This window comes from Polypterus senegalus, chromosome 11 (genome assembly GCF_016835505.1).
Source record: "Polypterus senegalus isolate Bchr_013 chromosome 11, ASM1683550v1, whole genome shotgun sequence".
Taxonomy (NCBI): Eukaryota; Metazoa; Chordata; class Cladistia; order Polypteriformes; family Polypteridae; genus Polypterus; species Polypterus senegalus.
In genome coordinates this window covers 57,599,834-57,622,681 of record NC_053164.1, presented here as the reverse complement: position 1 = coordinate 57,622,681, position 22,848 = coordinate 57,599,834, and the positions used below count along the sequence as shown (strand labels likewise).

The window sequence follows — 22,848 nt, the reverse complement described above, 5'->3', positions numbered from 1 at the left end:
GCGAAATAGCTCTGACAATCATGCTAGATTAAATTCTACCCCTTGTTTTGGTCTGATGATCGAGCTTCATTCAAATCTATAACATCACCACATCCCCAAGCCGTATCCAATACACCCACTGTGACAAATGCATCCTTCGAATTGCCATGAGAGCACCCTTGGTGGGTCACAAGGACACTTGTATGGAAAAAAGTGGGTCGCAGTACAAAAAAAGGTTAAGAAATACTGCTCTAGACAACAGAGACTCTCTCAGGAAGAAATAAATAAACATCCAGATTGCTAGCACAAAAAAATGTTTATAAATGCTTGGTATGCAAGAGAGATTGAGTTTTATGAGAAGACAGCAGGTTAGCTATCCTCGGAATTTTATAGAGACACTGTATATGTTCAGGAAGGCACACACTGGGTTTTTTATTGTTTTGTATCGTTGTGTATTGTATCCCCCTATTAACACCCCTCATTTTTTGCGTTATTATTGGTAATAATTATTTTACTCTGATTCCATGTGGAGTTTAGAAGATTAAGTTACATAGCACAATATGACAGTGGTTATAACAATTTACCTGAAACAACTGAGCATCTTCTTACCTGTGTTGCAATTCCAGCATGGTCACATCCTGGGACCCAAAGCACTTTGTGGCCTTGCATTCGCCTCCTAAAAATACAAAGGTTTCCATGTTTTGGTTCATTCTTTCCACACATCAGAGACATTGGAGAGACAGCTACACAATGTTAAAGCATTATCATTATTATGTCAATATCAGTGGCATTTTTTTTGCAGGAAAGTTCTAGTAAAGCCATACCACAATTGTCCTTTATGTCCACAGTCTTCTCTATAATTGACATTAACTTCCCAAATAATAATATCTGTCCCTATTTTGCTAATGACACATACCACACATAATAAAAATTTAAAAAAAAAATCAATAGGTGCCTGATCTGTCTGCAATTGCATCAGATCACTGTGATATCCTCCAAAATTGCCATTACTTGTCAAAATACAAAAACATCCATTTAAACATTAAGAAAATTGACAGCCTTTTCACCCACCATCTGCCAGTAAACTGCGTAAGTGGAAATATCAACACCTTAACCCTAAGCCTCATTATTTTGGACCCACTAGCAGGACCGAACAATAATGCAGTATTTTTTAAATTAAAAAAATGCATAAAAGCATTCATTTTCTTACTGCTACGATTAAATTACAGTATTTATAGCTATTAAAATGCCATATTGTGTACCCCAATACCAAATTAGAATATTTTTCAGTGTCTCTTCAAAGACGGCTGAACTGCTGTATTACAGCAACATCTGCACCTAACCTCGTCCCATGGCTATCTAGAATGTCCTGATACAATTGCATACAATTTGACGGACAGACTATTAGCTACTAAATGGGGGTTTGGTGGTTCTTGGGGCTCAACATTCAAAAGATGCCACACTTTCTAGGTTTTCCACTTTTATATATTTCAATGTTTTGTAAAGATTTTTAAAATCTTGCAACTATTGGTGTAATTTGGATACAAAGTACAATCTATTTACAAACTATATACTGTATATTCTGAGGAGTAAGATCTACCCTTCAAAATGATAAATACGCCATGAGTCTTCAACAATGGATATGTATGCTATGGATACTTTGAAAACTGTAAAAGTGGAGAAAAAGAATCCTGTTTTTTTTGTACTGCTTCAAAACAGTAAAACTAGAAATATTACTTCCAGATATTTCTATTTCTAACTATTTTTTCAGGGTGTTCCTGACACTTTTATAATGTTTAGAAGCTTATTCAAACACCTATGGAAAGAAAAATAACATTCAAAAATTGTACTGAATTTTGCAATTAATTCTGTGTCAACATATGTGTACAACATAACTAATTCTCTGTAGAAATTCAGTATTCCTTTAGATTAGGTGTCCCTAATTACGCTGTACTTACCATGTAAATTACATGTATAATACCAGAGTAACTAGGTACTTGGGTTATTACCTTGGAGTTACTGGGTACTGTGTAACGCTATAATCAAGTACTCAATTGTAATTGTTATTCCACAACAATTAAAAGTATGCATGTATATAAATCATGGAATAACGATTATAACTGAGTGATTAACCACAGCATTACATTGTATTTACACAATAAATGCAATGTAATAAAACCTAGTTACTCTGTAATGATATGGGTAATTACATGGTAAGTACAGAGTAATTAGAGAAACCTAATCTAAAGTGATACCAATAATTCTGAAAGTGAAATATCTGACCTTTATTTTGAGGAGTATAACATGAAAATTGAATGAAGGATGATGAAGCATTAGAAAGCTAAATCAAAGAAAATGGACATAAATTAGTCTGTTAAAGGATTTTAGAACTGGACAGCCTTATCAGCTACAATTTCCAGTGTTGGCACTTCTGCCTCAGGTTTCATAAACAAATCAAATAGGCATCATATTAAACTACAATTATATTCATTTAACTTCTATTGTCCAATTTAGGTGTTTAACTCCAGGTGATTTTTTTTAATTCTGAAAAGCTCACCAAAAGAAAACACTAGGAGGAAGCTGTATTGTGACAGTTTTAGAAAAAATAAACAAATCACACAATGCTATATTTAAAAACTTAAGACAAATCAGTTGACTGCCAATAAATTATGTCTCTTGACGAATACATTTTCCTGGAAATTTGCCTATATATTATATATATTTAGTATCAAAAAATTTCGAACCCTTCAAATGTCTTCATCTTTTTATTTCATTTTAATCAGACATCAGTACTATTATATAAGCTGTCTTTTTTCCATGCAAACAATGTAATAAAATTTCTTCTGGCAAAAGTAAGAGTGAGCTGGATGCAAAATGGATCAATGAACTTACCAGCGAGCTAATGAGTCCTCGATTGCCACAGTGAGAGCATGGCCTAAGTGTAGAGACCCAGTCACATTTGGTGGAGGAATACACAAAGAGAATGTTTTATTCACAGCATGAGGAATACGTTTCTGAAAGGAGAAAGACAATCAGAAATCATGACAAAGTCTTAAGGTGTTCTTTAGAGATTAAAAAGTATCACTAAAATAACATATTAATTTTAAACTGATATATATTTTATGTCTCATTACATATTGATTCAGAACTATAGGCAGACTGAGATGCATGTTTAGAGCATGGTCTTGCTCCTGCACACAGCTGCACTTCAGATTATTAGCAGATAGTTTATCATTCGCTTATGGAATCCTTCAATTGTTATGAATTCCCCAGCTCCTGATGCAGAAATGCACTGTTAAGCTACAGTACTACATCTACCATACCAGACTGTTAAAGAAAAGAATTCTCTCCATAGAATACAGTGTTAATTTTCAAAACTAACATCTTACCAGAAGAAGGGGCCTGAGTTGCCTCAGAAGCTTGCATATTGTAATCTTTTTAGTTAGCCAATAGCTAATAACTTGACTTTTCACTACAAAAGCAACATCACATTTTCTAGATTTTTTGTTCAACCTGTAGTTTGACGAAACTGAATCAAGCATACATGTTCTTGTAATTGAGCAGTGCTTTGTATCTTATTATATACCTTAACATTCTACTAATATACAGTATATGTGATCCAGGCTGAAGACTTACTACTTTAGTCTAGCATACCATGACTAGAGCTGCTGATAAGCCATGTATACTGCATTTCTGATTGTTAATCATTTGTACAGAAATAAAAGTTTCACAATATTTTTAAACCATTACTAACCCTCCCCTATTCTGTTTCTCTTCTCAGTATCTGTATACGGCACTTGGTGCCACTGCTCTACTGCCAAGCTGCACTCCTACATATGAAAAAGTGATCGCAGATAAAGGAGCGCTGAAATCATCATATGGAAAGATTCTCTCATCAGACTGAGTGGCCATCGTAGACTCCACTATTGAAAACCTAGGAGCATGTGGGCAGCAATTTGGCAGAGGTCTCCAGGACTGTGACTTTATTTTTTCTTTCTCTTTACAATTTTAATCTCCACCAGTGTCAACTGGCCATGGTTCATCAATTAATTAATGGACAGATATAGTTGGTTTCTATTTATATTTAATTAGTTTCTACCTTGTTCTTTGGGTATTTAAATAAATCTACATTTATATGTGTACCAGTTATATTTAGCAAATAGTATAATCTATACTATGGTTTTAACTGAGAATTGTTCACAGCACTCTGACACTCTGACTCTTGTTGTTGATACTAAAGTTACGTAAATTGACCTTAGCAGAAACAACACAAGCCTAGTCCTGTGGGGTCAGACTGATTCTTAAACAACAATATATATCTGGGGACACCTCATTTAAAGGTTTACACTGAAAAGTAGTGAAATCCACTGCTGAAATCCCACAGGGCCAAAAATCCAATGGCAATTCATCCAGTCCATGCACTTTAAATGGTCAGGTTTTCAGGAACCTTACACTGAGATAACATAAAAAGCTAAATTTGCTGTTTTCGATTCAGGAGCTCAGTAGCCTATGGCAGTCGAAGCTTGATAATAAATGTATACATTGTAAAGAGTGCTGCGACAGAAGAGACAGAAACATACATAAACATAGACCACTGCAGCTACATGGTTACACGTGTTTGAGAAGTGCTTCTGCTTGCTACAATATCTTTCTGTCATTTTGACTGTTGCATCACTATATGGCAAAATAACAGCAAACAGAGCTTAGATAAGCATTGTCGTCTATAGATATGTATGTTAAAACGCTAAGGCAATAGTCAGGAATGGCATGTTTACATTTCCAATTAGACAGTAATGCTAACTTTATTAATTTGTTTAGACATGAAGTCAGAAGGTGGATGCTGTGCAGCCTCGTCTATGGTTCTTCTTGTGTGTTGTGAGTACCAAATTTAAATCTCCAGTGGGTCTTTGTTATCCACTCTTTTAATGGAAGTCCTTTTCATCTAAATTTTGACAGGTTGTGGCACACTGTTCACTTCAAATGCATATTTTGCCATTCATATTTTTACTAACTTTGTTGCCAATTCTTTCAAGGTTATATCAACCCCAAAACTATCATCGGAAGTGAACAAAAGTATCCAAAAGCATTTATCGATCGATTTGCACTTGTCCATTGATGTTTTCAAATGCCAATGTATAATATGATATTAAAGGAAGGTTTTTCCTAGTTATATATTATATATATATATATTATAAATATATATAAATTTTTAACATATACAATGTGCTCTCTGCACGCAACACACATTTATGTTTAACAGTGGTGTTTTTAGAAGACAATTCGGCTGTAGACAGTTTGTGGTAATCGGAAGCTTGCTATCTGTCATACCAGATTAAGAACATCAATACTGCTCTTTGCAGTTCAAAAATCATCATCTCTACTTTCAGTGCGGCCTTAATGAGATGTTAGGTTGGTTTAGAAATGTGACAATCAATGAGCCGTGCAATTGTTACCACCCAGTTTTAAGCAAAATTCACTCATGGTTGTCTCTATACGTATGCAGTGCCCTCCATAATGTTTGGGGAAAAAAAGATGCATTTTTCCTTGATTTACACCTCTACTCCATAGTCTAAAATCAAACAATTTAAATGTGACTAAAATGCAAATTGCAGATTTTAATGTGCTACATTTTGGTCACACCATGTAGAAATTATAACACTTTTTGTATATAGCAACCCCCCCCCACATTTCTTGACACTATAATGTTTTGGACAATTGGCATCACAGGTGCTTTTGATTACTCAGGTGTGCTTCATTGCTTCATTTCTGCAGACATAAGATACCTAGGCTTGCTTCTACGTACAGACTACCTTTGGAGTCTGTACTTGCCATTGTTCAACATCAGGACAAGAACTATGCCAGTGAAAGTCAAATAAGCTATTATGAGGCTGAAAAACAAGAATGAAACCATTAGAAAAATCAGTAAAACCTTAGACTTCCCCAACTCAATTGTCTGGAACAGCATTAACAAGAAACAACACACTGGTGGGCTTAGTAATTGCAAAGGGACTGGTAAGCCAAGGAAGACCACCACTGCTGATGACAGAAGAATTCTCACTATGGTAAAGAAAAAGCCACAAATGCCTGTCGAACAGATCAGAAAACAGTCTTCAGGAGGCAGATGTTTATGTATCTAAGATTACTATCCGCAGAGGACTTCATGAACACAAATAACAAGGCTACTCTTCAAGATGCAATCCACTAGTTACCACAAAAGCCGGATAGCCTGATTAGAGTTGTAAAAAATACTTAAAAAAAATTCTGGAAATAGCTCTTGTGGACAAACAAGACAATGATTAACCTGTACCAGAGTGATGGCAAGAGCAAAGTGTGAGACGAGAATGAACTGACCAAGAGCCAAAGCATACCACCTCACTTGTTAAACATGGTGGTGGGGGTGTTAAGGCTTGGACATGTATGTCTGCCACAGGTACTGGCACACTAATCTTCACTGATGATGTTACTCTAATGGCAGATGCACAATGAATTCTAAGGTGTACAGAAACATTCTATCTGCTCAGGTTCCAGTAAATGCCTCCAAACTCATTGGATTCTGCTTCATCCTTCATCACTACTGCTCCAAATTTTCTTTATTTGATCAAAGTTGCACTGAATGTTTACTGCAATGCAGTATCCCTTTCCAGATTAATGGAAGCCAACAGCTTTCCTCCTGCCCAAGATTCATAAGAATTTCTTTTGATAATGGCATGAAGTGCACTTGCAATCTCATGTGTTTACAACTTTAGTGTGATGGGAGGAGAAAAATGACATTTATATGGTTCAGAACTGACTAAAACCCAGCTTTAATGTTAACTAATGCATTTAAATAGCTTATTCAAATTATCTTTTTAATTATTTGGAACATAACTTTTATTACTTTTATGTTTTGTGTTTAACTGCCTTGCACGCTGCATATGAATGCAATCTACAAATTCTACACTGTTAATAATATTACATTTCACAATAATTGAACACAGAATAAAAATGCAATACTTTAGTGTTGGTTCAAATGCAGTAGCCATGAGACTATGTAAACTTTTGTAGTGTAGGCAAAAACTTGAAAAGAGTACTTTTCAGAGTTAAGTAGCCAAATAGGGCAATATATAAAGATTTCAACACCAGACTGCCAGAGGAGACAGATTTCTTTTCCCAGAATGCAACTCTTAAACAAACTCCTTCAGCAAAAAAAAAAAAAAGTACAGAGTGTCATGGACACACTAGATTTCAACTACAACAGTGGGCCTTTATCTATTTGCCTCCTTATTTTAAAGTGACCTGACTAGCTATGTACTCCTAACTAGATCAAATTAAGGAGTTACAGAACATCAGTCGGTTTTAACACTGCTGCCATCTACCAGCCTCAAACTTTGTTACACTCTTGAATAATATTTACATTTTCGAACTTATAAGGGAGTCTTTCTCTTAAAGCACTGATGATCAACACCATTCTGGCTTTCTCTGTAACCCAAATCCAGGCCGGAAGTACCCTGTCTGGGCAACAGCACAAACAACTGTATTATCATGTTAATTTTCTAATTTAATTGCATTCTAATTTTATAGTTTCTGTAATTCTTAACTTTCTGTACTTCATATATTACATTCTCACCAAATTTGGGAATTTTGCTGACATAAGTTTTTAATGATTAATTTCCTAGCAGATAGAAAATTTTTTTTTTTGCTAAAGATGATTTATATTAATCATAAGTCACTGTTCAGGTTATGTACATTGTAAATTACGCATTATTTAAATGTCACTTTAGGCTGAAAATCTATTTTACACAAGTACTTTTTTCAAAATAAAAATAGAAAAAATGACAAAATTATGCATCAGGTTACAGAAAATACAACTGTGCTTATTGCTCAATTTGATTAAACCTCTGCTCAAATCCGGAGTGGAAATATAGGACAACAAGTAAATCTAATTAAGCAAAGAGGTCATTGTAAAGCAGGAATTAGCTTCTAATTAAAATATTGCTTTGCAAAGAAAATCTACAGCCCCTATGTCCCTTGAGAATTGAGATTAAGTGCCTCTGACCAAAGAAATGAACACATTTGTTAAACTTAAAAAAGGTAATTAAACCTGCAATTAATAAGACACAAACCATTCTCTGATTAAGAGGTGGATTAAACTGAATAAATTAGTTCATTTGAGCGCTCCAAGACCAGAACCATCAAATTGTACATTGACACAATAAACCATTTTCAACAGCTTTTAAAGTTCAACAGGGTAACCACTTGGTCAATGACACCATAAACTGCATGTACAAAAAAAATAATAATAATAACTGTCTCTCCCTGTTTCCTGGCTTGCAAAGTTACCCTAAAAATCTAAAATTAGCATTAGAAGATGGTCCTGTTTTGTGAATGTTTTCCTAATTGCTAATGGTTTCTGAGTCTAAATACTATTTTTTTGGTTAAACAAAGATTAATTAATCTTGTGTTTCATTTGGTTTAATGGCTGCTTACTGTTAAGAATAAGAGAATATTTTCACTTAGTTTGCTAAATTTCTGTAACCTAGTTTTGCAAAACTTGTTTCAAAGCACATAACTGATGTTGAGTTGATTTTGTTGCTCTCATCGGTAAGCAGTTTTAGATAAACATTCTGTGCTAAATTAACCATAAAGTGTAATTGTAAAATCAATACATTGAAAACAACATGTCTACACTGTGGTTGCCAATTTTCAGTTCTCTCCTACTCTGTTAAGGATTGTGTCGCACTTTTCTTTTCTTTTCCTAAAGTTAATACTATTTTAAAAAGCCAAGCGCTTCACCAAGGACATGTATATTTCATTAGTATTCTAATCTCTTCTAAAATATCGGACACCGTATTGAACTTTATTGTGTTACAAAAACAATGGGTTAGGTGAAAAAATGGCAAGTTGCAGCACTCTTTAGAGAATGTTAGGCCACTTAAGTCACATCTGGGAAAGAACGGACTTCCAGATTCTTCTGGAATGTCTCTGCAACTCTAGTGGGTGATCTAGTACTTTAACGTAAGGTCCACTGTGTAAAATGCATAGGGATTTTGGTACTTGCTGACTCAATACCCTCTTGCACATTTTCTAGTCACAAATTCATGCCATGACCTTCCCATCCCACCTCATCCCAAAAGGGATTTCATTATATTAAGGCCTGGAGACTGGTCAGTGGAGAAAACTGAAGTGGCCTAAGATGATAAATTTGACCTAGGGTCTCATTTATAAAACTTTGCATAGTGTTAAGCATGAAAATATGTCAATGGAGTCCACATTGCATGGACAACGAGAGATAGTCTATCAAAACAAAATTTCTCCTGCACTACAATAGATGTTGCTTCACTGCTGTGGATTCAGTATGGACACCTGCAGGAGTCCATTGGATTTGTAGTCCTGAGGGACAACCCTGTCAGGGTCCTTGTGTGCCGCTAGAGTGTGCTGCAGGGAGAAGAACTCCCTGTTTCGTGGAACTTCCGTGTGACTTGGAAGTGCTTCTGCTATTCACGGCACCGGAAGTATTCCCAGGACCAACATAAAACCACTACAGTTGAGTTAGAGGTGGGAGGCAGAAGGTGCCACTCACCTGTAGGACTGGAAGGAGTAAAAGGAACATTATATAATCAGTGACTAGAAAAGTGGATCTTGTTCATGTGTAAATGTACTGTGTTAATAAACAAAAATGTTAATTTGAAACAAGGGTTGAGTTGGATGTGTTGGTGTCTGGGGTTTGGGCTTAGTGGTGCCCACTACAGGTTACAATAAGCAATAAAAATTCTGCAGAACTTCTGAGCCTGGTCGAACAACCTCCCTCCTGACGCATCCGGACACCAGCACCTGCTAATTACCATACCAACAACCAGGCACCACATACAGTACTGTCACATCTGTCAAAGCTACTTTACCTCAAAATAAATGAATCACACATTGACTCAGGCCTCCAAGCCATGACATTTGTCAGGTGCATCACAGATGGCTTGTGTGTTAATGGAATGTAACTGATTACAGTTAACAAAGGCAGCTTTGCTCGTTAGATGCTCTTATTGCAATACTCTGTTTACATTACAAGAATCAGACACTGAAGCAAATTGTCTCTTTACGTTGGCAAAAATGAATTATATTTTATGTATGCATGCCCACACAAAAACTGAATGTAGATTCTCGACAGTCACTTATTGGCAGCGGGAAATATGGAGTGAAGCTTGGCCGAGATATTCCTGACCTGTTGGCCGTTTCACTGAGAAATGAGAGCAGGTAGCCGATATAAACTAACGAATAACCAAAAAAGTTCTTCAGTGCAAATAAACAGCACTGATCCTCTTAAAAGAGAATTAAAATATAACTTGTACATCACAATTATCACTTTTGTGCTGTAATAGATTTGTCGTGTTAACAAGCATTTCAATAGTGGCTCAGTGATATGAATTATTATCCGAATGTGTCCTCATTTGCCTGGTTTTGCTGCATTTACTGGGTTCTCTCAAATGTTATGAATGGATGAGTCAGATTTGGAGCAAATGCACGCAACTTTTTCAATCATGTGTTCTTTTATAAATAAATCATGACATTTACGCAAAAAGCTGTGAATGCACATTTTCAGCCTCATTTAGTTGCTTACGCAAGTGTTATATATATGGTGTGTTATCTTGCTGAAAGCAATCCTTTGAAAATGTGTAGACTGTGGCCATGAAGTTATGCATATGTTAGATACACTGTGAGTGAAGTTGTAATGTCTGCTAAGAAACCATTTCTTACACTATCATAAGACTACCAACAGCCTGTACTACTGATATAATCCACAGAACAATCTATGGATTCATGGAGTTTATGCCAACTATTGACACTATAGTTCGAATGTTTAGAAAGAAATCAAGCTTCATCAGCCCCATTAACATTTTTCCAATCTTCAGTCTCCTAGTTGATAATCAAGTGCCCCACCGCAGCTTCATCTACCGGTTGTAAGTTGTTAGGCATGGAGCCAGCTATGGTCTTTTACTGTTGTAGACCGCTTTCTGTTAACAAGTTATTTCTTTCCACAGAAATAGCACCCACAGAAGGTTTGCACTTGATGGTGGAAATACAGCCTCTGCTGCAAACAAACATACCACATTCAGTGAGACCAGGTGTTTATATATATATATATATTCATATTCACAGGTATATTGATTTTGTGCCCTTATGACTGGCTGCTTGGAGGAGCAGGCCATTCACGTTAACAAGCATTTTACCTAATACAATGACCACTGACTATATTACAGATGTCTATTACATTCATAATAATAAACAGTTTAAATGTTTAGAAGTGTCGCGAATAAAAACTGACTCCACCAATGCTATCAGCATGAAGCTTTTCCTATCCTGAATAGCACATTTTTAGATGCTTATAAATATTGATAGTTCTGTCAGCCATTTTAAGGTGTGGATGTCCATGTTTGCCAGCCTATTGACATCATACCCAATCTCCACATGGCTTCTACTGTACAGGATGAATCTTACCCAATCAGTCAAAGTTGTCCAACCTTTAGTGCTCATTGTCAAAAATCATTCCGCCAGGCTTGGCTAGATGAATGGATCCAAGTACATAATTTTGTTGTGTGTAAGTTCCAGTTAGGTATATAAGAAATCATCAGTGAAAGTTCATTTTTTATTGTTTTTTGTATGTGCCAAACACTTAAATACAGTTGCCATTGATAATCACACTAGGAACAAAGGCTCCAACCAATGCAGACCTGATAACCGATGCCTTCCTCCATATAGCAATGCCTGAAACTTTCTCAGCTGTCAACCTTTGCTGGGGTTAAGAAAGAATGATCTGGCAAAATGGGATAAACCATATCCAAGTGTCATTGTTTGCTCTGTGTTACAGGTGACTGTATCAGATGCCACTAACCTACTTTTGTGACTTTTTGACATATATTCTTAGTATAATTTTGACAAGCTAGTGATTTGTTATGGTAGAAAGCTGTAGACATGTGTTTGCTACTTTGCCTGTGTATAATCTGTATTACTACTAAGTCAGGCAAAACTATTATGCATTCCATTTAGGCAATACTGGCAAACACCCTAGCAAATATTATACATATCAATAAGTAATAAACAACCATTATACAGACATTGATAAAACAAGACAATAATAAACACGTGAAAGTAACCCTGCTTAAAATCTCCTTCTTCTATGCAAAGTCACAGCTGAAGTAAAATCTTCTGTCTTAGATGTGTATTCATCCTAACCTAACAGAAACAAAGACATTTTTAAAATGAACCAAAAGTCCCTCAATTTCGAAAAAATATGTAATAAAAAAACACTTTTAAATCTCAGATTCTAAGTTGAATAGTTGAATGTTTATTCCAAAGTGGACTACTATAATGCTGTGAACCGCAGCAGTAAGTGGCTATCTATCCTCATCATTTGCAGGCAGAATACCACATAACCGAGAAATGACACGTTTCAAAGTAGTTTCAAGTTTTACTGTTATTGCTTTGTTTCACATACAGCATTTCTCTAACAAATTAAAGGGTCTTTATCCAAGAACGTTCCTGTCAAAATACTGAAGGAAGCTGTACAAGTTGACCCTGAAAGAAATGCAACACCAAATTCCAATACAATTAGTAGGCCGATAAAATTGAGGACTGAAAGCATGGAATCATAAACAATGAAAAGTGTTAACTAAAGAGTGCCCAAAGTTTTCACTGCTTCAAATAAAAAAAAAATACTATTGAGAAATGTATGACTATTTGTATAAATTAGGTTTTACTTGTAATTATTATCAATTACACTGGTCTACAAAAAAACAAAGAAAATGTAGTCACTGAAAAGCACAATTTTACAGGAAAGTGTATTCATTTGAATTGAAATGGGTAGTCAGTAGGAATAATGTGAAATTTGAGTACATATTATCTTAATTAGATGCTTACAAGTTTCATTTGTTTACATTATTCACTCAAGCATCTATTTTCATATTTTTCTTCAGCTGTATGTGGATCCCCTTTAAGGACCACATAAGCAGATTTACACATAAACAACTTTGGAGAACAGGGTGGTGGAGTATCTCAGTTCAAAGTGAGCAGACGTACATTTAACATAGAACAATTTCAGAGGGCGGGGTGGGAGTCCCCTTTCAAAGTCCATGGATGAGAATGTATATTATAATGGAGTACCTCATGAGGGACCCTGTAAGTTTAAACTGACTGCTTTGGATCCGAGGATGCCAGTTCTGCCTCAACTTTTCTCTCATTTCCTTCTTGCATGTAGCAAAGCAACAACTATGCACACAGGCATTCAAAGTTTGTAGAGCGCTTGCTAACCTTTGAGCTTTGGAGCTTCCTTGAGCTCAGCTGAACTTTCTTCTTCCATTTCACACCTGACTGCACACATTAAAAGTGATCCGGATTCTTATTTTCTGTCTAGGACACCTCTCCTTTTTCAGTTTTCCATTAACCCTATTTTTAACGCTGCTGTTTGCATAGCCTGTAAGCTGTTTGTGCTGTCCTATGTTTGCCTAACGCCCTCTGTCAGCACAGTGTATGACATGTACATTAACATAATATTAATAAATATCTACAAAAACATATATAAACAAATAAAAAAAACAAATGTCAGCTAATTTTCTTTTTTTATAACCTCCCATGTTCAATCAAATCTTTTTGTGATTCAGGGGTATTTAGTTTTTCTTTTGGGGATTTAACCCCTAAATATTGATATATTGAAATGTCTATTCTTATTGGACGCATACTGCCCTAGATGTACAGTCCTGCCAAATTTCAACTTTGAACTAAATTGGACATTCTATTTTTGTTGACGATTAAGTGAGTCAGTCAACTTTATATATACTGTAGACGCATTATCATACCATATGAAACTTTCAGTAATTCTGATCAGATTTCGTGGTCAAAATATAAATGTGCTACATGAAATGATCCAGCATATAGAAAACTATATTCACTGATTTCATTCAACCCACTTACATAACACAGGTACTTGCTAGGATTACTTTGCACATACACATACTTTCAGATCTTTGCATGGAGAAGCTCCTGAGTAGCTAACCAGCCTGCTCCAACGCCATACAGCTTGTCGGACGCTCAGATCTGGGCAACAGGGCCTTCTCGATGTCCCATGCACTTGGCTAAAAACCCATGGGGATCGTGCCTTTTCAGTCTGTGGCACCAAGACTATGGAATAGTCTGCCTTGTGGTCTGCGTGGAGTCGCGTCTGTTGATTCTTTTAAAAAACAACTAAAAACATTCCTTTTTAAACAAGCTTTTAATCAGTGTTGAATAGTTCAGGTTTATTTATTTATTGTTTTTATTGGTATTGTTTATGTTTAGTTCTAACTGTTCTATTTGTACTTTATTTGCTGTTCAGCGCTCTGTGACCTTTTGTCTGTGAAGGGCACTATATAAATAAACTACTGCTACTACTACATCTTTTATGCCACCACTTCCAACAGCCCATGGTCTTCTTGCATATATCCCAGCACTTCTAGTGCACACCCTACACAACCATGCACCCTCCTCTTCTACAGCTACTGATCTATAACTGTCACACATCACCACTAACCAGTGAAAAATAAAAAGCAAACCACATTTAGTCTATAAACCACCATGTCCTGAAAACATTGTGTACTCTTCTGTAAAACACAGTAAATACGAATTAATACGGTTTTCAGACAAAACATCCAGCAAACATGTTTTGGTCTACCTATTTATAAACTTAATTCATAGCCCACTTATCCAGTTAAGGACCATGGAGAGCCAAGCCTGTGCCAGCAGCTTTAAGCATCATCACTGGATAAGCTGTCGTTTTGAGACAGGAAAGACTTATGCAAGCACTCATACCTACAGAAGTGATGCAGCAGCACTAAATACAATACTAGTGAAACAAAATTGTACAGTACTCACATTATACTCCGGCTGAAAGAAGCCTTGGTTCTCCCACCAGTCATACCAGCATGCCTCCACATACAAAGGGCTGTAAGCAGAAGGTAAAGGGCTTGAAGTATCTGCCAATTAACAAAAAAACATTACTTTTCAAACTGTTCAAACACATCTTTAGAAACAACTAAATATATAAGTGCTGCTTTTTAAATACATGAATGACATCCCTGAAACCCAAATATTTCTAGCTGCCTGATGCCTGCAATTTCACAAACATGAAGAACAAAATGCAGTTTTAAACACAAAGCAAAATGAGGCTAAAAAACAAAGCTATTACAACATAACAAAATCAGTTCAGAGAAATATGTACCTTTTTTCTCTCCAGGCTTTGTGAAAATGTTGTAAGTTATCTTTTCTTTTTCTAACCATTTACTGGTCTTCTCTTCATCCTCCTATAAAAAATGTGTCATTTTAGTTCCTTCAATGTTCATTTGCATGTTACAAATAAACTATGTACTTGGAAATCTTAAACAAGTATCAGATATGGCAAAAAACAGAATGTATTTTATCCCCATAACAATCAAATGGCCATCAGCTTCAGAAACTAAGCATCCAGGTCATTGAAAGAAGAAAAACTAGAGAATTTTATTTCCTATATAGTAATGTTTAAGCAGATAAATATTAAAAACAGGATAAGTCACAGTAGCCTAAATAGTTCATTTTCTTTTAAAAATACTTATCTCCCTACCAGAACACACATATCACTCATTGCAAACTATAAACTATTCATACCAAATGGCTTCAAATATCTGCCTTCTTTTAATGTAATCCAGGAAATCTAAAATTATGATCACAAGGAGCAGCAGCATTGGATACAACACAATTAACTCCAGACCGTGCAAATTACTCAATCTAATATGCATGGCTATTGGATGTGTCAGAAAATTTTTATATCAATAGAAAAAAATGTACTTACATTCAAACCCAGTCTCCTAAATTATATAGTTAAGAGCTTCACTTTATATCTGCTACATCTACATGTGAATGTATCACAACTGACTTATGACATGCTGATTTCAACCTATTGCTCCCTACTGGTTTTAGATTTACATATTTTGGAGTGGACTGGGTGGTGGCTGTGACAGTAAGTGGGAAGATGATGAAGAGGAAGAGGCAGCCAAATTCTTCAAAATCCAATGCTAATCACCAACACCTTTTTTGTTTTTGTTCATCTGCTGCCCATCTTGGCCATGTCACAGTGTTGAGATATTACAAAACCTTATCATCTCTGAAAGGATACCAGTATTATTGTACACAATATTATATTACTTACCTTTAGTTTCAATGCTGAAAAAGTGGGAAAAGGCAAAGCTTTAGAATTTACAAAGCACACTGGAGCATGATAAGGTACAAATTATATACATTGCCATCAAAGACAAGAAATGCTACCACATACAACTGATCTGGATCCATTCTAGCTTGTGTGAAGTAATATTTTTATCTAGATTTTGATTATTTACAGTATATTGTAAATGTGAACTATATAGTGAATGCAGTTATTTTCATTCAGTTATCTTATAATATAAGTCAGAATATGAAAGTATTAGCCTGATGCCTGGCAGTTAAATCAAAGAAATATGTGACTGCTATCAAACATAAATGCTGTTAGATCAGATAAATCCTCTTCTTTCTGTAGCAAAATAACAACATCCTCAAGAAACGCAACAAAGGGCAATCTGCTGCAGAAGACACCCTTCACCATTAAACTATGCACCAACTGTGACATTTCTCATACTGCTTAAACATATTAGGATTATTATGTTAGTTTACTAGAAGGCCTAAATCGTTTCATCCAACTCCTTGGAATAGTTACCACTCATCCATATACTGAACCCAGTTAATATAATTATAGGGTAGAAAGGAGGCTGAAGCAATCCAGACATTCTGATTTAAAAAAATGAAAAATCATGTGCCAACACTCACACAGCTAAGTAATAAAATACCTTAATATATTGATTTCACAAGGATGTGGGGCTGCCCCTTTTGTCAGAAGTTGTGGAACAGGAAGGGATGGAGAATCCATCCATTTTCCAGCCCGCTGAATCCGAACACAGGGTCACGGGGGTCTGCTGAAGCCAATCCCAGCCAACACAGGGCACAAGGCAGGAACCAATCCTGGGCAGGGTGCCAACCCACCGCAGGACACACACAAACACACCAAGCACACACTAGGGCCAATTTAGAATCGCCAATCCACCTAACCGGCATGTCTTTGGACTGTGGGTGGAAACCGGAGTGCCTGGAGGAAACCCATGCAGACATGGGGAGAACATGCAAACTCCACGCAGGGAGGACCCGGGAAGCGAACCCGGGTCTCCTAACTGCGAGGCAGAATCGCTACCACTGCGCCACCGTGCCGTCCGGGATGGAGAATGTCCCACTTAAAAAAACCTCATCTTTATCTTTAATTCATTTGAGACATCACCAACATAAAACATTGGCAGGAGGGAGCAATTTACAAAAGATTAGAGATCACTTGCAGATGTCAGAGAAGTAGACACTTATTTTCAGGATACTTCCAAGTTAATAAATGTATACAATCTAATCTTTGCATTTCATTTATTATGAAATTTCACAGATTATTATTTTGACTTGGATGTAGTCATATGGATAGCTTAAGGTGCTAAGATAAAAAAACAACTATATAGCTTCACCAAGGTACAGTAAATAGTGCAATTCAGTTGTTATTTTAGGCTCCTCATACAAAACATAAGTAAACTGAGTCATGAAACATCATGAAAAAGAGAATAATAAACTCAAATATGTCACTCCTGGTTAAAGAATGCATAACTGACATAATTATTATAAGTGTGTGAATATTTAAGACATGAATTAGTTCAATTTTACTCAAGCGCTCTGAAATTATCCACTGAAACGTGTTGGTGAGGCCAGCAGGGGGCGCTTACCCTGAGGTTTTTTATGAGTGAATCCCAATGTCCCATTGCAGTGATGGGGACAATGTACTGTCCAAATTGGCTCAGTTCTTCAGATGAAACATAAAACTAAGGTCCTGATTCTCTGTGATCATAAAACATCCCTGGGGATTTTCCAAAACAACTGGGTGTATCCCAACATTGCAGTCTTGTGCATTCTGGCCCGCTAATCATCCCCTATCCCTTACTGGCTAACTATCATTCTCACTACTTCACCACCGAACAGCTAATGTGTGGTGAACATAATGGTGCAAGAATGGCTGCCATCATGTCATTTAGGTGAATGTTACACATTGGTGATGGTTAAAATAGTTATTTGCTGTCTACGTAAGTTTGTTGAGTAGGATAGAAAAGTGCTTTATACAATATAAAGATAATTAAATTATTAATCATAGTACAGTGTTATGGGAGCAAAAGATTATCCCAGCAGCAGATGGATCAAACTTTGCCCAAGCCATCAGTCCATTACAAGGCAAACAGTCAGACACACATACCTTCACTCAAATCAAGTAAATTGAGATTAACTTGCCAGCCTATCTGTATGTGTTTGGAGTGTGTGAGAAAAGCAAAGTCCGCAAACGAATCAAATTAGGATATAAGCAGTGTGAGGTGACAGCTCTCCCCTGGTGCCACTTGTCCAAATTGTCATTAACTGTATATGTTTACATGAAGCACTGAACACACAGTTTAAAATATGCATTATATTAATTTGCTTTAATTGTATATTAATACTAGGGGGTTCGCCCCCTGCTCGCTTCGCTCTCCAACCGAGGCAAGCCTGCGCAATGTGCCAGCCACTTCATGACTCTGCTGCTCGCATTGTGAAGAGGGGGTTGAATGTACCCCAAGGAGACACAATCGCTCCTCCAAAACCCCATCTTAACAGTAATACAATGGGAAACAAATACAGTTTTTTTTTTACCTCCTATTTGCCTGATCAGCTGCTGGCTTGCTGCTGCTGCTGTGCTGTGCTGCATGATCTACATCTCACACGGCGCTTCAAACATTTAAAAGCCTGTACAGCAGCTGTCTTTGTCATCTACTCTGTCTTTTATTTCTGGCCCCGGGCATGGTTAAATCTGCTGGCACAAAGTCTCGTCTCACGGGAAGCAAGTTCTTGAAATTTTTTAGTTTATAATTTAAAAACAGAATAAGAATCTGAAAATCTAACAACATCACATTAAAGCTTGATAACTTGTGAAAGAATGATACCAGGCATATATATATATATATATATATATATATATATATATATATATATATATATATATATATATATATATATAGGTTTTTAAATAAGCCGGATTTAAAGCATGACAAAAAAGTCATTATATTTATACTCTATGTTTGTGAAATCCATACTTTCTCTGCAAGGAATTATTTGCTTTTTTAAGTCTTGAAATGATTTTGTTATCATGGCACTGATTTGTGCTTAAAATAGACCTTTTCGGCCAATGTAATGAAGAGCTTCCTGTTTAAATGGGGCTGTGAGACATAAACTCAGCTCTTCAGTGCACCTCATTTGATTTTTTTCAGCTCTTCAGCGCACCTCATTTGATTTTTTTCCGGCAAACAAATTTTCAAAATAAACCGTATTTTACGACTCTAATAATTATGTTAGCGTGGTCATTTTACATCTGAGATCGGCTAAAATTTAAACAATTACCGTTGTTAATACCCAGCCGTCATTACTCAGTTTGCCAATAGATGTCAGAAGGACGGATGCCAAAACCGATCTTTGGATGCATGTCTTTGGACTGTGGGAGGAAACCGGAGTGCCGGGAGAAAACCCATGCAGACACGGGGAGAACATGCAAACTCCACGCAGGGAGGACCTGGGATGCGAACCCGGGTCTCCTTACTGCGAGGCAGCAGCGCTACCACTGCGCCACCGTGCTGCCCTATGGAGATATCTACTATATATATATATATATATATATATATATATATATATATATACTATAATCTTTTTATGCAACAATAATTTTTGTAATTTTCTCTGCAAAGAACATAACTGAATTACTTTTAGCATCTGCATTTAATCACCTTCTGATTAATTTCCCAGTGCAACTATTGTTTTAGTTAAAGAAAACAACCTATAAAGGTAGTGATGTACTGTACACCTCAAATTCAAAGATACAAAATACTCTGAAATCTAAAAACAACTTTAATTTTTAATGTTTATATAAATACCCTAACCGGGTGTCGTGACTTACATTTGCATATTCTCCTTTTGCTTTAACAGCTGCTAGCCGATCTCTCTGCCTTTTTTCCTTTTCATGTTTGTACTGGAGGTGTTTGATTCGGCTGGGGTTTAGCTCAGTGCCGACTGTTTCCTTCGCATTGCTGCTGTAACTCAGTCTTCCAACTCTGGATCCCCACAAGTGCAGTCCAAGACCTGCAGACCCATGTCGAAAACCGTTCATGGATCAGATGTGCAATCTAACAGAAAAAAAAACCAAAACATAACAATGATGTACTAATTAAAAGTCACCTTAGACCTCTTCTTGAACAAAGCTAATAAATATTGTACTCCTGTAGATGGTGTATTTAAAAAAATGCACAAATACAGTGCCCTTCATAATGGCTAGGACAAAGACACAGTTTTCCTTGATTTAGCCCTCTGCCCCACAGTTTAAAATGACAAATCAAGCAATTCACATGTGATGAAAGTACACATTGCAGACTTTCAGTTAAGGGTATTTGCATACCTTTCTGCCAAACCACGTAGAAATTACAACATGTTTGTACAGTTCAGTGTTGAGAGGGAAACCAAGCACACATCCACAACTACACACATAGAACTGTGCATTGCAGTTACAGCTATATGGGCAAAACACAATTCTAAATTTTAGACTACAAATGCTAAATTTGTGTCAGTCATTGGTTTTTGAATATTCTTGAGTATTACTCCAAACATGTGATAAACACGGTGAAAAAACATGCACTACATCCAAGTCCAGCGGCACAATTACGGGGAATTAGGCATTCACCTTGGGTACAGATCATAAGGTGCCCAGCCACATGGGTTAGCTAGCAAACAGTCGATTGGTACACTAATAAGCTTGGCCTAGGGTGCAAAATAACCTAGCACCGGCACGGAGTATATCACATATTGTACGAATGTAGTGCAGTTTCACCATTACAATTAACTGACTACAATAATCCATTAATTTTCTAATTCTGGATTTCTACTCAGGCTAGACAATACCAAAATCTGATAACTCGTGTAAGATACTCTGACAACTGAACAACAAAGGCCATTTTTACATGACATTTACATAATTGTTGACAGTAAATCTGGCAAGTCTGATTTCACACAGAATGCCTTAAATTTGAGTCAAACAGAAAAAAGGGACAGATTTAAACAATTAAAGCCCTAGAAGTTTGTGACTTTGAAATCGGAATCAATTTGACTCATTAGTCTTTATTAAGTGTTTTACCAGCTAATGATGCGGATATAAAACTTACAATCACAAATGTCATAAACCTGACAAACTAGATTTAAATGCATGTTGTTACAAAAACAGAGTTTACCAAGATAATTCTAGATATTTTCAGCAATTCAACATCACAGATATAATTATATTTGAATTCTTATTTTTAATATTGATTTTAAGCATTGTCCCGGTGGCTTTCACAAGAAAGACTGAGTTCAGAAAATAAGATGAGATTAGATTTTAAGCAGTGTTTATACAGAGAAAATGTCAAAGAATACATTCAAAATGTGCAGACAGTCAGACAAATCGGGCAGTCCATTATGATATCTTTGTTTGTAGGCCCTATGCTGATACCCCCCAATTTTCTGTTACACTGGCAGAATCCCCATGTCTATCACAAATTAATCTTAAGTATTGCATTGTAATTGTATATTAAAGAATGCCAATAACAGCTTAATTAAATGACAACTGGCCAACTGCTTGTTTGATATGCCATCATTTTAAATGTGCTGGTACTGTTAGTATTTATATATTTCATATTTTACTACAGAAGAAGGAATAATATTGCTCACTTGAATAACGGAGGTACTTTTAATTTTGAAGCCGGTGTAGGGGAATTCTGTTTTTGCCGTGGTATTTTAATGAATATAAAAAAAAATACATAACCAGTCATTGGCATCTCTATGCTAAATAAATATACTCTAAAGCAGTTTGGAAATTCTGAAATAGCACATTTAAATTCATTGGGAGTGGGTGGGTGGGCTTAATACGTAGTCCGAATGTTGCCTTGGTGGCACCTCCTGCCACACTATGGTGGTATGAGCCAGTGGCTAATGGTGCTAAGCTAATGGAAAGAAAAAGCTAATGAGCATTTCATAAGCAAAAATGTAACCCACAAAAGGGCAATCATGCCCACTATAGGCGGACATTATAATTTTCTAACACAAATTGTGAAATAAAAAACAGACACCGTAAAGAAAAAGTGCATGACACCAACCAGAAACCTCAGCCATTCATTTTTAAGCAAGTTCTGAAAATGGAACAACGGGTGTTCCAAGCTCGTTTCTTCATATTTGTATCAGTGGCAATGTATTCATTAAAATTCACTTTCATGTGCTTTGAATCTGCAGGTCTCCCGGTAATTCTGCTCTAAATATAATATCAACGATAATATAAGCGTAAAAAACTTCCTGAAAAACGATCGCCACACCAACTGATCGCAAAACATACTTACCGCCTCCTCTGTGCCACTTTATCTATTATATAGTATGTCAACATTCACGGATATTTGCACTTAATAAAACTATCGTGTGTCTCACTTGTCTTCCAAGGGCGCCGCCATGTTTATTTACCATCACCGCTCTTGCTTCCTGGTTACCAGGACAACAGGATATAAACATTGGATCCGCGACTTCAATAACTTTATTTATAATCACAAACGAACAAACGCTATTTTATGAGGAAAGCCTGTCAGGTTTTCGGGCAAAGATTTATTTTTTTCAAAATCGTCTCCTTTATTTTTTAGAACTTCGCAGAAGCGATGAGGTTTCTTTCAATCAGTGCATGTATATGAACCTCAGGTTAGT

The 22,848-nt window shown here is 36.2% G+C and overlaps 1 protein-coding gene across 1 annotated transcript in view; it reads right to left on the bottom strand.

Moving 5' to 3' along the window:
• The window catches only part of vars2 (valyl-tRNA synthetase 2, mitochondrial), a 102,093-nt gene extending 79,488 nt beyond the window's left edge, over positions 1 to 22,605 (bottom strand). Inside the window, exons 1-6 of the mRNA XM_039768695.1 lie at positions 22,497 to 22,605; positions 20,039 to 20,264; positions 15,200 to 15,281; positions 14,854 to 14,954; positions 2,872 to 2,993; positions 589 to 655 (exon numbers count right to left, since the gene is read on the bottom strand). Of these exons, the coding sequence (XP_039624629.1) occupies positions 589 to 655; positions 2,872 to 2,993; positions 14,854 to 14,954; positions 15,200 to 15,281; positions 20,039 to 20,248 (582 nt within the window). The 5' untranslated portion in view covers positions 20,249 to 20,264; positions 22,497 to 22,605. The remainder of the gene's footprint in view (positions 1 to 588; positions 656 to 2,871; positions 2,994 to 14,853; positions 14,955 to 15,199; positions 15,282 to 20,038; positions 20,265 to 22,496) is intronic.
• Between the last annotated feature and the right edge of the window lie 243 nt (positions 22,606 to 22,848).